Genomic DNA, 15,294 nt, shown 5'->3' with positions numbered 1-15,294 from the left:
TCTGAGATTTTCAAGGTCTAAAATAATGACTCCTCAGTTTATCTGGGATTGTCTGCAATTATAGTGTAGTTCTTGCTAGGGCACCAGACAGGATGGAAGACTCTGCTCTCTGCAGTTGGCTAGGCAAGCCGTAGTACTCCTGCCCTTTCTGAGGCTTTGCGTCTGCAGGTCTACTGAGCTTCATGCTCCTGTGTGCTGCTTTCTGCAGTCGTTGTGGGGCCTGTAGCACTCTCCTGGGGAAAACTGCCATACGTTTTTCACTAACAGGATGTTTGGCTTAAAAGGTGACTGAGTCAAATCCCAGATTTAATATGATTTGGGATAAACATAAAGGGGAAGGGGAGGAGCAGATAGCTATGTCAGGAGAAGGATGTGGTACTGCACCCCCACCCTGAGACAGCCTCCTTAGTTCTGGAAATCCAAAATTAAATTTTTCTGTAAGAGAATTGTAGTTGGGTCTTTTCAAAGTGGATGTTTTCTGATAGCCAGGTGAAGGATAGACAGAGAAGAAATACTTTCCTTGCCTCATAGACTTTTTCTCATTTTTGATGTTTTCTCGTGAGGAATGTTGGCTAGAGACTGGAAAAAAGAAAGAAGTGTGTCTCACTAAGCTCAAGAGAATGTGTTTTGTGTGTGTGTGTTTGTTTTTAAGTGTGTGTTCAGCTGGCATTCTTCAGAACAGTCAAAAAGCAACAGTGATTTTGGAGCTGAAGCCCATTGTGTAATGTCAGGACAGTGGCCCAGAGGTCCTTTACCACTTAAATTATCCTATGATCTATGAATATGTAAGCTGAGAAGCAAAAGATGGGGACTTTTAATCTGTTTAGTCCCTTTTAACAACCTTAGGTTGTTAAAGGGTTTTTGAGCCCTCTGCATTTTTAAAATGTGTAAAGTGGTAGTTTGGAAAGTCTGAAGGGAAAGGTCTGATACTGTGGGTGTATCTCTGGTTTGATGCTGATCTGAACGAGTTTCCTCTAGGACTTTCACACTGTTAATAGTCTTCTGCAAATGCTTCATTTCCATCTTTCTTTGTGTCCTGGCCTCTAATACTGGCCTCTAAAACAGGCAAAATTGGAACTTTTTTTTTTGGTTTTGTTAACAAAGAGTAGCCACAAAGCTATTTATTTTCCTCAGTTTTGTAGGATCAAACAAAGACATCTTGAAATTATGGCAATTTTATAAAACAGACTTAATTGTCACGTAAAAAAAAAATTACATCTACAATAGTTTCTGACTGTTGTTTTAAGGGATTTGGTTCCTGGCATGCTTCCTGAAATTGCATTAACAACTCATGTATGTATTGTAGATTTTAACTCTTTTCTTTGGTTCTGGCAAATGTTTGTATATTTAGCCTCACAGCCTAAGCACTGTCATCTGAAATGTTTTCATGAGCATAGAAATGATGGGGAAAGAAGCTTATGATGTAAATGCTGCTGATAGATGGGGAAAAAAGTTGTCCAAGAATCACAAAAAGACATTTAAAATTCTTGATATCAAGATCTTTTTACAATATCATTGATTCTAGTAGAAGCTCAAATTCTAGGAAGATTGAACTTGTGCTATGATTATAAAAATTATAATGGCAATTGTACTTTTCCAACAGGTAACATTCCAGGCTTGCAGCATTTCTGAAGCAAGATACCTCTATGATCAGCTAGCCACAATCTGTCCAATTGTGGTGAGTAATGCACTTCTGTCACATGGACTATTTAATGTGCAAAAGCCACTAAATGTAAAAAATAAGATCTGTACGAGAAAAACCTAGATGCTAGTGAGAAATTTAGTATTTCAGGAAAAGTACCAGTGTCTCTTACTGCATTGTCACGTGGCACTGAGTAAATCTTATTATTCCAAACAGGCTTCATGCATCTGAACTGTCACCAAGTAACCTTTTATGTGCATGCAATCTTCAAAAAATGTGTATGATACCATAAAGAAAAAGATGCCTATTTCTCATCCTCTTTCCTGCTTTCCACATGCATAAGACTTCTGTCAAATACCATTACAAATGCATTTGGGGCCCTTTTTCAAAAAAACAAGAGAAGGTCACTCCTTAAAGAATTTTTATATTTTCAACTCCAGTTTGACGTTATGGAAAATTTCAACTTAAGTGGCATACATCTGTCCCTTTTGGGAGCATCTAGAAACAGGCATAATACAGTAAAGTATTGGTCTGTTTTACATGGTGAGCTCTAGCTTTGAGTGAAGTATGTTCCAGCTCTGTTAATAAGGTGCCTGGCCAATACGCTAAACAAACTAAAATGATGGCCAAGTGAACTTTTTGGAGTTTGGAGGTGTGCAAGCAGAATACTTGCTGCTTCAACATGAAATTGCTTCTACGTGCATCAACTCTCTGTTCTTATAATGCTGACCCATAGGCATAATAAATTTAGAGAACGGCAGATGCCACTTAAATAACACTATCCATCTATGTAGCTATTTTCCAGAGAGAGCTTTTTGAGAGATTTGTGAAGCTACAGGCTTTGGCTGTATGCTAAACTGAAGTATACATACTTCAGTTACTTCTGGACCAGCAAGTTTCCCTTTCCTGTGAGATTAAGATACTACTTTTGGTTCCTTGGTTTGTCCTTTGTTTTCATATCAGGCTCTACTTTGTTTTAGATGGCGTTGAGTGCTGCATCTCCGTTCTACAGAGGCTATGTGTCTGATATTGATTGTCGCTGGGGAGTAATCTCTGCATCTGTAGATGATCGAACACGAGAAGAGAGGGGGCTAGAGGTAAGTAATGTTAGGTAATAGGCTTCTACTTTTTTTAAGGCAGAAAATTTAAACTTTCTTTAGTTAAATTTAGCAGTTAAATTCTGCATATAGTCATCAGAATCCCTGATGAGGGAACGTGCATTCTTTGTGGTAAATACCTCATAGGAGAGAAGTGTAAACATTCCTCTTGGTTGTACAGTTTGCGGTAGCAAATACGTATTTTAGTTAGCTATGGAATTCCAGTAAAACTCCACTTTGACTTTTCCACAGCTTGCTGAAAAAGTCTGTATATGATGAAATTTTGCATTCTGTGTTTGAGCCCAAAAGGCAAAAGTTGCTTTGTATTAAATGGCCGGTGATGCTAAGTAAAGTTCTAGTATAAACTGGAACTGCTTGAAAGGAGCCAGTCATCAGAACCCGAACTTAAGAAATTTCTCTAAGCAGGAATTGACATCCAAGACACATACATTATTAAATAAAATTATTAAAAAAAAAAAAAAACCTACTTGAAGTAATTCTTGAAATACCCAGTTTAAGAGCATCTCTAATGATGTGTGCCTAACGAAACTGTATTGACATGTGTTGTAGGTATAATAACATTTTCCAGTTACTTAGGTTTATTTTGAAATGTTGTGTTACATCAGGAAAATGTTTCCGTTTTTAAAGAAGTAGAGTCAATATATTTTGAGGAATGGACGATTTTGTCATTCAAATATATATCTGCGAGCAAAATAGTTAATTTCAGGATGACTTCCCATCAAGCTTATTTAAGACTCATGCTAGTAGGATCTTTCTTGCACATGTACCTGTCTGTACATCTGGACTTTCCTTTAATTTTGAAGACTCAATATCATTTGAAAAACTTTGAAGCTGTAGTTTTTTTTAAACAGGGTAATAATTTTCAGATAAGTGTCGTTAGTGAGCAAAAGTTGGGTAACGTTGTTAACAAGCTGTTAAAATATTATTTTCTTAAATTATATAGCCACTGAAGAACAACCATTATAGAATCAGTAAATCCAGATATGATTCCATAGACAGTTATCTATCTGAATGTGGTGAGAAATACAATGACATTGATTTGACAATAGACAAAGATATCTACGAGCACCTGATAAAGGAAGGTAAGTGTTTGCCTCGTTATGAGCAGGTTTAGAATACTGCCTGCAGCGTGTGGGGATATTTTGGTTTAAGTTTTAGTTTTTGTTTGTTTCAGTCACTGTGCATCCCTGAGGGTGACTCTTGCTCAGGAAGTATCTATGTAATCTGGTCCTGTGAGTAAAAATAGTGGTTTATAATGGAAACTGTGCCCCTGGTTCCACCTTGAGAAGCCCAGTGTTTGATACATTAATGTTTCATCTTTGTGGCAAGAACAGAGCTGTCTTAGGAACCATGACACACAGGTGCATCAGAAAACAGGAAGAATGGCAGCTATACCAGTGCTCAGTACCATTTCCAAACAAGAACATGTTCTCTTTTCTCTTTAATTGTTTCCTTCCCTCCCCAAGTCATCGTTTAAACATTAACAGGATGTGGTGGGTTGAGGTAGCCTTGCATAACTGGATGTTTTCAGTCTTGGTTCTTGTAAAACGTATCATTTCCTAAAGCCAGCTTTGCAATCTCTGACCTGTCTCTGAATTTTCATTTTGTAGGTATTGATCACCTTTTGGCACAGCATATTGCACACTTGTTCATTCGAGACCCATTGACTTTATTTGAGGAGAAAATACACCTAGATGATGCGAATGAATCTGACCATTTTGAGGTTATGTTTGGTTAAGAGCAATTTAATAAATATATACTTAAAATTGCTTATTCTTCATAGTACTGCTCAGTTGGAGGATGGCTATATTATCTAATAATATTGTCCTTCTGCACTTTTCACTTACTCTAATTAGTTCTTTAGAGTGTGACTTTGCAGTTGTTATAAGCATGTTTATTTATGTATATTTCTAAACTGTTTTATCATTTATTTAGGAGAAGATGGTGGCTCATACTTTAAACCCAGTAAAATAGAGCCCGAACTATAGCTATGTAGATAGTTGTTATGACAAACTGTCATCTTTTATGGCTTGCTAAAAGCTGTTCTGTATGATGTATTTATATACGCCTCTCATGATACAGACATATGAAAGAATATCTGTGATAGTAAGTGTTTCTAGTTTTGGATGCATCAACCCTTTATAAAAAGGTCAGTTAATCTCTGCCTCCTAGTATCTTGTATATAACCCTCAAACAATACAGTATAAGAAAGTACGATATATTTGTTATGCCCTAGGATGGGTAGCTACATTATGATTTTTAGGAAGTCATGCCACTTTATTTGAAAGTATTTCTCTGTAATTTGATGGGCTGCTCTTGGGGAAACTAGTAAGACTCTAGTCATCTGTTGCTTTTCCTTGACTGTGTTATAGAATGATGCGTATCTTGACTGTGACAGATTATTTTGTGCGCTTTTCAGAATATTCAGTCTACAAACTGGCAAACAATGAGATTTAAACCACCTCCTCCAAATTCGGATATTGGATGGCGAGTGGAATTCAGGCCTATGGAGGTAAGGGAGGAGTCAATATGCACAAAAGCACATTTACTTATAAGTGGAAAAACACCAGGCATTCTGCCATCTAGTATCAAACCCATATTACATATGCTGTGTTTTCTGCCCTCTGAATTGCTAGATGCAAGTGGAGTGGACAGCAGTGTTTAATCAAACATGGACTGTGGGAATGTAACTGACAGGGGAATCTACTGTAGCATAGTAAAAGCATGCTAATGGAATTGGGGTGATGGGGAAGAGGAATCAGGCTTGTATTAAAGCAGTTGTAAATAAAGCACACTTAGTTCCTGGGAACCTTCCTTCTTCAGTATTTTTCTTGGTACTGAACAATTTCATTGGCGTTGTTTTGTTTTTCACGAGTGCTTATATTGTATAGCTGTCTATTTCTGAGCTCTCTAAATTCAATCGTTTTAAAGTGGAAATTTAAGAACTATTATGCATGTGTAATTACACAGAGCCTGAAGGTGCAGGTTATTAGGTAGCCCTTTAAACTCAGGTGTGTTTTGGCATTGGATGAAAGGGTTGAGGCTGTTGAAGTGTGTGCGCTGAAACGTGCATTTGAAGTCAGTGTTGATTCCAGCACGCACATCACCATCTCTGCTAGTAGAACATTTGTGAGTACATTATTACAAGTATCTACATGAATGTTTGAGTCAAACTGTTTTAAACTCTTCCAGATAGCCATCTATTTTTATTAACATGTTCCAACTGAAGTAATTTAATCTCTAATCTTTTCATGTCTAGGTCCAGTTAACAGACTTTGAAAACTCTGCTTATGTTGTGTTTGTGGTATTGCTTACCAGAGTGATTCTGTCGTACAAACTAGATTTCCTCATTCCTTTGTCCAAGGTAGGTGTGAAAGATCTCATTTGTTGGAGCTAAATGCAAAGTAGTTGTATCAGGTTTCACTTTTACCCTCTGCATGCTAGGAATTAGTATCAGTACACTTAACAATATTCATTTCTGTCTTTCAGTCAGTTTTCATCTGGACCGTTACTTTACCATCAATTCTAACTCTATGCTATTAAACAAATGTTCTACTACTACTTAACGGAATTAAGCTTAAATAGTTAGTTATTTCTTGTTTACCTTTCATGGCTCCATTAAAAATAGCCAATAGACACCCATTCAGAAATTTTGTCTTTACAGGACTTGTTAAAAATCTAGTGAAAACAAGAATGTCTTAGTTTGACTGTTTCTCCTAAAAGCAGTGGAATTTGGCTTTCAGTGATGGCAATATGAACGTGGCTACTTCTTACATTTGTTCCTATTAGGCACTCCGTTTCGGCTTTTTGTATCAAAGGTAACTCAATGTAAATTACAAAATTAACTTTTTCCCAGGATGCCAAACTTGAGTCTTCCACACACATTTGATTTCCCTCAGAGAGCCACATCTTCAGCAGCTAATATAAATTTATGCTTTCTTTTCCTTTCTCCACTTACTCCTATTAATTAATATATTTAAATACATAGATTTGGCATTGTATTGAATTAATTCTCTCAAAGCAAGGGTTTTGTTACGACATGTATAATATGTATTTATGACATCCAGTAGAAAAGATCTGTCCTACAACAATAATCGGAGGTGTATTCTGACAACGGTAAATAAAAAATAGTAATTTACAGTGATTTGTATTGTTCAGCACCGGTGACCAGCTTAACTCTCCATGTAAGTTTATCTTGCTGTCTTACATTCAGTGAAAGAATAGAAGTTAAGCTTCAGGGAACTGTTCTTGTGCAAGTTCTGTATAAGAGGGAGGAACTAAATACACTTAAAAGCTTTGGTGAAATGATACTACACTTACCAAATGAAACAGTTCTGTAGAGACTTCATTCATTCTCCTTTTTTACATATGCATTAAGCCATCATCTTCACTTCAACTGCAAAGTCTTTCTACAGTTCTTTTGCTTCGTTTCTGTGTGCAGCAGCCATTCAGTATTTCATTTTTCCATGTTGTTTAATGTGTGGCTTCAAGCCTATTTGGTGAAAACTGGCTGAAATACTTCTCTGAAGCCTTGATTGCTGATTTTGTTGTGGGGAACTTCTGTGTGCTTAACAGTGTCCGACTACTTCAGAAATGTTGACAAATCTCATTGTCACAGAACTCTTTCGACTGGCATGTTTCCACCATGGGGAAACAGATGGGGAAAATAACCTATGGCAGCCAAGATAAAAACTTAACTTAGGCATTTATTTTAACATGGCTGTGGCCTGTGTTTCATGTACTTGTTTTCTCTTTTGTTGTTATTAGAGGAGAGGGAAAGGATGAGTTCAGCATACTTAGTGTTGTTACACAGTATTTGGGTGAAAGCACAGCTGTTGTTGACACTGATCACGACTGTGGCTGTTTGGCATTTAAACAGACCAGTGGTGCAAAATGATTTTTTTCCTTAATCTTGTCAACACAATTGCTGGACTGTTTTGGATGAAATGTCTTTGCACATCTTTTTGAGGCAGCTGACAAGAAAATTTTAATGAAATTGATAGTCCTACAGTGTACCAGTAGTATCCTGCTGCTTTTCTTAGTGTTTTAATTGAAATGGAAAAAAAATACTGAAGTTGCTATTAAGTTTAAAAAATAAGTGATTGAAATTATACTAAACCTAAAAGAGAATTCCTCCTTCCTGATGTCACAGAGTTAAGACTTCATAAATAATGAGCATAAAATACAGCAATTTAATGTTAATCAATATTGCACTTACGCAGTGCATGTGAAATGTCTCATAAATAAAGTGCAAATTTTTTAGCTAACAAATACCAGGTAAGACTGAAAAAGAGATTGGGTATAGAAGGAACCCAAACAGAACTGGGGGGGGGGGGGGGGGGGAAGGGGAAGGGGAAGGGGAGCAAGGGATGGAAATCAAGTTGGTTGAGCCTGCAAAGCAATTTGGCACATAATGCAGCACAGAGTTGCATAACCATCAGTAAACCTGCCTCTGTTGCTTAGAAGGATAAGGGTTTATAGGGCTAATCTTACAATAATCTCTGCTTTATAATCAACTATGGTTGTACCACAGCTAGAATGCTTTTAATCGTTCGAAACAACCTGTTTTATAAATACATTTCATAATGAGTGAGAATGGGCTTTTGAAAACAAAGCTTTGAAAGTTAAGAATTTAATGAAGATTTTGCATTGCACCAAAGAATTCACCAAATCTTGGCCTTTTTTTCCTTAAGGCAATGGTAAAACTAGGTGTCTGAAAGTTAAATGATGGACAAAATCTTCTGTCCAGAAACTTAGTAACACTGTTGTGTAGTTTTTTGATAATATTACAATTTAGAACTTTTTTACTAGCAGTTTGATTTTATCTAATTACCTGATTGGATTTGGGATAGATAATGATTCCAATACTGTGTTAACTGGAATATTATTTCTGAAAGTTTTTAATGTGGTGGTGACTCTTCTAAAGACTTCAATGATTTTGTTAATGAAAGCATCAGACTATGATTAGGGAAATGCTAGTTCTTTTGTTCTGTACCCATTTAAATTGGATCTAGACATCTGTAGAGAAGTTTGCCACATGGGATGCAACCTGTTAATCTGTTAACTTGTTCCTCTGTTTCTGTTCAAAATTAAAAGGTTAGCATTGCTTGTTCTAGCATAGCAACCTATTAGTAATACCATTACCTTTTCTGCTGATGACCTAATTTTACAGAAAGTCATCGCTTTGATTTTGTACAAGATCCCTGAAGAAATATCTCCAGAGCTTGGCCTTGTGTGGTGGAATAGTAAGAAACATAGTAGATGTCCTAACTAATGAGACCAAAATGTGAGGGTTTGGAGAATCCTAATGTCTGAAAATTCTCTTTTACTAGGTGGACGAAAACATGAAGGTGGCCCAGAAAAGAGATGCTGTCCGTCAGGGGATGTTTTACTTCAGGAAGGATATTTGTAAAGGTATTGCAACAAGCAATCTGACAACACTGTTGTTAATGTTTTGTGCGCCTCTTGGTTTCTAACTGCTTCTTCCTTTTCCTTTGTCATTCACTAAGGTGGAAATGCTGTTGTGGATGGATGTGGCTCTGCACAGAATGGCACAGGCACAGACACGGAAGAGTACGCCCTAATGAGCATTGATACAATTATCAATGGGAAGGTCATAGCCTCTCCTATCTGAACACACAACCTTTCCCTCCATTCCACCCTCCCAAAAATTACATCAAGCATCTTTTGTGCTGACTGTGTTCTCTTATACAGGAAGGATTCTTTCCTGGTTTGATCCCAATTTTGAATTCTTATCTTGAAAACATGGAAGTGGATGTGGACACAAGATGCACCATCCTAAACTACCTGAAGTTAATAAAAAAGAGAGCATCTGGTATGTCTGACACTTTTGGACAGTGATTTTCCTGGCATTTTTCTACTTCGAGAGTAATTGGGATATTTTCTAGCTATCAATTGGGTAAAACTGGTGGCCACTGCAGCTCTCTGGTTAAGTATTGAATCATTAAGAGCAAAGGACTGGAACGTGTTTCCTGGCTTAAATCTGGTCCTATTTAATTCTGATCTTAAATGTTCAAGGGATCCATTTTGGAACTTAAGTTAGGAGTAATTGATACAGTTAGGGGGTAGTATCTCTCCAATCCAAACAACACTTTACAGCACCACTTAATATGGCTTTTGTCACTGCCTTACCTACTTTGCAGTAGTGTGTTGCACATATAGTAGTCCCTTCTTCCTCTGACTTGAGTGCTGTAAGGGCATGTGAGGGTGGGTCTGATAGCCAGTTATTACTGATGCGACTCCAAAGCATGCTGGCATTCATAGGATTAAATTCTGGTATGCTAGAGCATGAGGCCTTGTCTTCAGCTCCCTGATAAGAAAGTCCTTCTGTAAGGAGCAAAACTCCTTAAAGCCAAAGCAAACCAGGTTCTTCCCTGCCTCCCCCATGTTACAGTGTTTTTAAAGATAGGCATTATAATGGCTTTTTATGCTCCTTCTTAAAATGCACCAATATAATGAGTAAAAGATGCATGCTATACACTTTCATTCAGAATTGGGCACATAAGTCTGTAACAGTTTTATACCTTTCTGTGTGCAAATCACCTGTGTGCCTGCCTTGCTGTGAACTTAGATAGTTACTTTCAGTCTCAAAAGTCAAGACATCCTTTTTCTATGAAATACATTCATAGGTTTTAAATTAGAAGTGTTGTGTTACTTCTTAATTCTTGAAAATTATTGTAGAAACTTCTAGCTAAAGGCATTTTTAAAGCTGAGGTGAAAATCAGGCCTTTCCCACACCTGCTAAATTTAATATTTCAGTAGTGCTTCAGAATGGTAACAAGTTAACTGAAAATGTTCCTTCTTAAGACTGCTTGCTTGCAGGAGGCTTCAGGTTTCTGGCCCTCAAGTGACACAGAATGGGGAATTGATGTTTGGCTTAACTGGATGAGAGATAAGAAAAACAGGCAGGAAGAAAACTTCCTGAAGCACATTAGTCACTGCAATAGCAGCATTTTCTTGGTTTTTGTCCTTCAGAAGAATGCTGCTCAAAAAGAAAAGGAAAGCATAAGTTTAGTTTTGTTTTTGTTCTTTTTCTTTCCTTCCCTGAGAGCTAATTACCTGAGGCTCAACGCCATGTGGCCAGTGTTCTCATTCTGAAGAACTTCTTTGCTTCCTGGTACAAACAAGAATTTTCAAGTTGCAGGTGTTGCAAAAATCAGCTCTTGTATTTACAAAAACTTAAAAGGCAGGAGTGAGGTAGATGAAATCTAGGGCTTACATCTCTTTAACTATGATAAACTGAAATGGTTTTAAATGATAATTCACAAGAATTAGAATTCACAGAAGAAAAAGCATTAGTCATTGTGTTACTGTGCCATGATATTTCTCAATCATGCACTTTTGATTTAAGATTGACAGTAAGACAGAAAAATCCAATGTGCCTGAAATGCAGCCCACCTAGCACAGGACATGTCTTGCCTACAAAGAATGGTTGTTTTTCAGATTTCTCTCCTTAGATGGTGAACACGGAGCACTTCTGTGTGTTAAACACTGCAGCGTTGCTGCTGTGGCTTTAGCCCTACCCTGGCATACCCTGCCAGTTGCATCTTCTCATGAAGCACAGATGTGTATTGCCCTCACTGGTATGGGTGTAGCTGGCGTGTAACTGCCACCACCCTCAATCAGCCTGAAGGCTCTCCTAGGCAAGCAGCAGCTGTTGGCCACCGCAGTTGCCAAAGAAAGTAGTGTTAGGATGACCTGCATCCTTGTCCTGATGCGCTCTCCTAGTTCCTGGCAGTCTGCAGTGCAGGCAATTTCTCAGCCAAGTGGCACAGTAATTGTGGTGCCTAGTTACTGTTCTCGGTCATGATTTCCATGGTATATGTGTAATCCTTTTGGAAGCAATTATAATTCTGGTCTTCACAAAGCGCCACACTATTGTTACATGCTCTGTGAAAAATGTACTTTTTTGCTTGCTTAAGCATTCATTTCATGATACACCTTTAGCTATTGTATTGTAAAATAATACTTTTTTGCTCACTTTTCATCAACATTCATGATTTTCTAAACTACTGTGGTCTATTGTCTGTCCAGTCTTGAGACTTCCCTCATTCTGTCTCTCCTTACTTAGAAGTTGTCTAATACTTCTTATCAATTTATAGTGCCTTTTTCTGATTTTACTCTGTTCTGAGAGGTGCATGCTGCGTTCAAGATCTATATATTGTAGATTTCTACCGTTACAGTGGGTGTCATTTATTTTCAGTGAAGGGTGATTGGGCTGGCTGACCACTAGGTGTCTGTGTTAGTATGAGCTAGACTGCTCTCTAGTTTACATGAGTTCTGATAGCATGTAGCAGGTTTTGCTTCAAGAATGTCTGTTATGCTCTGGTAATCCCCTGGCCCTATTGATTTTCTTACAGTTCCTCAGGTTCTGATTTGCCTAAGAGATTTCTCATTTAATGCCTTCAACAAATACTTCTTGGATAATTTTTGTCTACTTCTATTTATTTATTTTTATATATATATAAAAAAATACACACACGTGTGTGTGTATATGTATATATATGTGTATAATGTAATGTGTGTGTGTGTATATAGATTATATATATAGAAATATGTTGAGATTCTAACTGCAATGAAAATGCAAAAGAACTGACTTCCACTTCTGCTAGGCTCTTCAGGCATCCTGGCAGTCTACATTGATGCCTTATTATCAAAGTTAGCTGAATTTGTACTAGTTAAGGTTTGATTACCTATGCAGCATTCAGGAGCAAGGTTCAATAGCCTGAACACTGTTGTCCAGCTGGTCTCCAGTTGCTGCTTCACAAGGATGAAGGTCTCCTGCAGATAGTGCGTGTCACTTGATGGCCCTGTATAGCTGTCTCAAGAGCCTTACATCCCGTTGATTGCCCTTAGGTCAGCTAAATCCTGCCTAGGTGAGCAGATGCACTTGTGTACAAACCAGGAGTTAGTATATTCAGGAACCTGCTTATTTTCTGCTAGGGGAGCTGCCAGCAGAGGAAAGCAGCAGAATAATCCAAGGTAGACAGAGCCATGCTAGGAGCTGAGTTGGATGAATCAGCCACAAAATCATTTCATATGTACGTAATTATTATAGAGGTATCCTGAGTGCAGTTTGGTTCGTCTCGGACAGCGTCTCTGTTAAATGTTTGAGACTTATTGCTATAATCTGTTAGTAACACCCATTCCAGTAGTTGGTATAATACTTTGCACTGTCTTGTTACAACATCTGAAAGTTTGAAGATTGTTCCACACAAGTAGGTTTTGGACTATCCTTGATATCTCTGTTGAATTATACATCAAGTTTAGCCATAGTTAAAAATAAATGCATATATCTCATGAAAACATACAGTATTTATTAATTGTGTATGTAATATGCGGAATGTTAAGTGTTGTAAATTGGGTGTATAAACTGTCTGAAATTTGACTTCCAATTGCCCACAGGAGAGTTAATGACAGTTGCCCGATGGATGAGGGAATTTATCGCACAGCATCCAGACTACAAGCAAGACAGCGTGATAACTGATGAAATGAATTATAGCCTTATCTGGAAATGCAACCAAATTGCACAAGGCCAGGCAGAGTGTCCTGAACTGTTGGGAGTAGGATTTAACAAGAAACCAAGTGGAAACAAAACTGACTCTTTGTAATGAATGTGTCTTACACAGTAGAAAGTTTTAAGCATTTTAGCAAAGCACTAGCAATGGTACTGTGAATCTGGTACAGTTTCATGGTGTGAAGACCAAAACAGGTGATACTGCACTATAAAATGGGCCAATCTGCCTAATTCATTTAAGGCGTCCTAAAGTGGGCATATTCTTTATTGTTAAGGTTTATACAATGTACATGTAAATAGTAAAATATTTTTATGATTAACATCAATGTATTTTAATAACATTGTATCTAAAGTTATTGTGAATTAGCTTGTAACTTTTTTATGCTTATTCTAGAAAGAAAAAATTGTTCTGAACAGCTTTGTAAATGTAATGGTACTTGTATATTATATGCATTCCAGTTACTGAATGTTTACTGTAATTTTTCTAACCTGGAATGTGCTAAGTAATCTACCTTATTGTAAAAAAAACAAACAAACTTTCTGGACCTACCTGATTCATAGAGACTTCTCCTTCCATTCTGGTTTTGAAAGTGTATAAGAATATATAAATGCATGTGCATTCTATTTGTTGATCTTTACAGCAATTTCTCGGTTGTCACAAGACCTGCATTGGGGAGGAGTTGGGAGGAACTGGTCTGTCTTCATTCAGATAACACAGGTGTGTCTGTTGTCTGATAACTGTAGTCTTAGGAAAGGGCTGCCATATTCTTATGTGACCTGCATTCCTGCATAAAAAGACTAACATAAATGTATCCTCTCCCAGATGCATGGTTGTTCTTTTCCCCCTCTCAAGTAAATTTGTGCACTATCATAGTTCAAAAACTTGCCCAAGTAGTGTGTGATTTTAAAAAGGCGGTAAGGGGAGAAGGTGGAGAAAGAGGAGGAAATGAGAGCTGAAACAAGGATCTCTTTACAAAGGAACCAGAGACTCCTGCTCTGTTTTGTGGCACTCCTTAACTGCTGTTTTGCCCCCCCTATTGCTGCTATTTAGTCAATAATGACCGCAGCACAAAACCAAGGACCTGCTGATGCTTTCAGGTTGAATCTCTCCTTTGTCCCTCATTATTACAAGTATTTTTGTCAGCATGTTTATTTCCTATAAAGTACTTGATGTAGAGAGCTGAGATGCCTCTATAGCTGTAAGTATGGGTGACTTAATCCCCTCTATAAAATTAATCATGAAGTGCACTAATCCTTTGAATTGGGAGTCGGTGCTGGGAGTGATTGCTAAGTATTTAAAACTTAGCCATTGCAACTGTAAATAAGGCAAACTTATGGGGCCTTTTTAATTTAGCTTCTTAACTGGCTTCAAAAAATGATTTGTGTTATGGGTAGATTATGCAAAGCTTCATGCAAGCATAAATAAGTATCTAAGATGTAATAATTTTTAAAAAGAACTAATGGAGAAACTGCAGGGAAGGTGCACTAGAAAGAAGCTTTTATGTACTGACATTAGAATTTGTGCTGTGTTCCCAGGTGTGCGTTAGAGAATAAAAGAATGCTTTTTTCTGCTGTGGTGGATTTGTTTTAATCAAGCTGTAAATGGCAGTCATATACTAATTTAGTTTCTGGAATAAGGAAATGAAAAATAAAATTTGCAGTATGTGTTGGTCATGTGCATGAGTCAAATGCATATTTTCAGAAATAAAAAAGGAAGAGTTGCATGTCTGTCTAGTACAGCTCACATTACCCACACTGACTTTTTTTCTTAATGAAACTTTTCAGAAGGACTAATGGCAAATGCTTTACCAGTCCTGCAACAGAAATCCTTGTCCTTGTAGCAGTAGCAGCTGTCTCCCACTAGTTTATGTTTGGAAGATGCCTTAAAAAAAAGACCACAATGCTTTTCTGCTGGTACCAAATCAGCTTATTTTCTTGTTTCCTTAAATTGGCATTAAATCACTCTTCCAGGCTGCTAGGTGGCCACTGTGCTGTGG

The 15,294-nt window shown here is 37.5% G+C and overlaps 1 protein-coding gene across 4 annotated transcripts in view; it reads left to right on the top strand.

Annotated features, from left to right (window-relative positions):
- GCLC (glutamate-cysteine ligase catalytic subunit) overlaps positions 1-14,971 on the top strand; it is a 36,857-nt gene extending 21,886 nt beyond the window's left edge. For all 4 annotated transcript variants that reach the window (XM_026103050.2, XM_064508573.1, XM_026103051.2 and 1 more), the window contains 10 exons: positions 1,604-1,678; positions 2,623-2,739; positions 3,704-3,842; positions 4,371-4,483; positions 5,180-5,272; positions 6,020-6,124; positions 9,093-9,174; positions 9,270-9,373; positions 9,475-9,595; positions 13,186-14,971. In XM_026103050.2, the coding sequence (XP_025958835.2) occupies positions 1,604-1,678; positions 2,623-2,739; positions 3,704-3,842; positions 4,371-4,483; positions 5,180-5,272; positions 6,020-6,124; positions 9,093-9,174; positions 9,270-9,373; positions 9,475-9,595; positions 13,186-13,391 (1,155 nt within the window). In that variant the 3' untranslated portion in view covers positions 13,392-14,971. The remainder of the gene's footprint in view (positions 1-1,603; positions 1,679-2,622; positions 2,740-3,703; positions 3,843-4,370; positions 4,484-5,179; positions 5,273-6,019; positions 6,125-9,092; positions 9,175-9,269; positions 9,374-9,474; positions 9,596-13,185) is intronic.
- The last annotated feature ends 323 nt before the right edge of the window (positions 14,972-15,294 follow it).

Source organism: Dromaius novaehollandiae, chromosome 3, assembly GCF_036370855.1.
Source record: "Dromaius novaehollandiae isolate bDroNov1 chromosome 3, bDroNov1.hap1, whole genome shotgun sequence".
Lineage (NCBI taxonomy): Eukaryota > Metazoa > Chordata > Aves > Casuariiformes > Dromaiidae > Dromaius > Dromaius novaehollandiae.
Note: the sequence above shows the minus strand (reverse complement) of the source record. Positions and strands in the feature narration are given on the sequence as shown.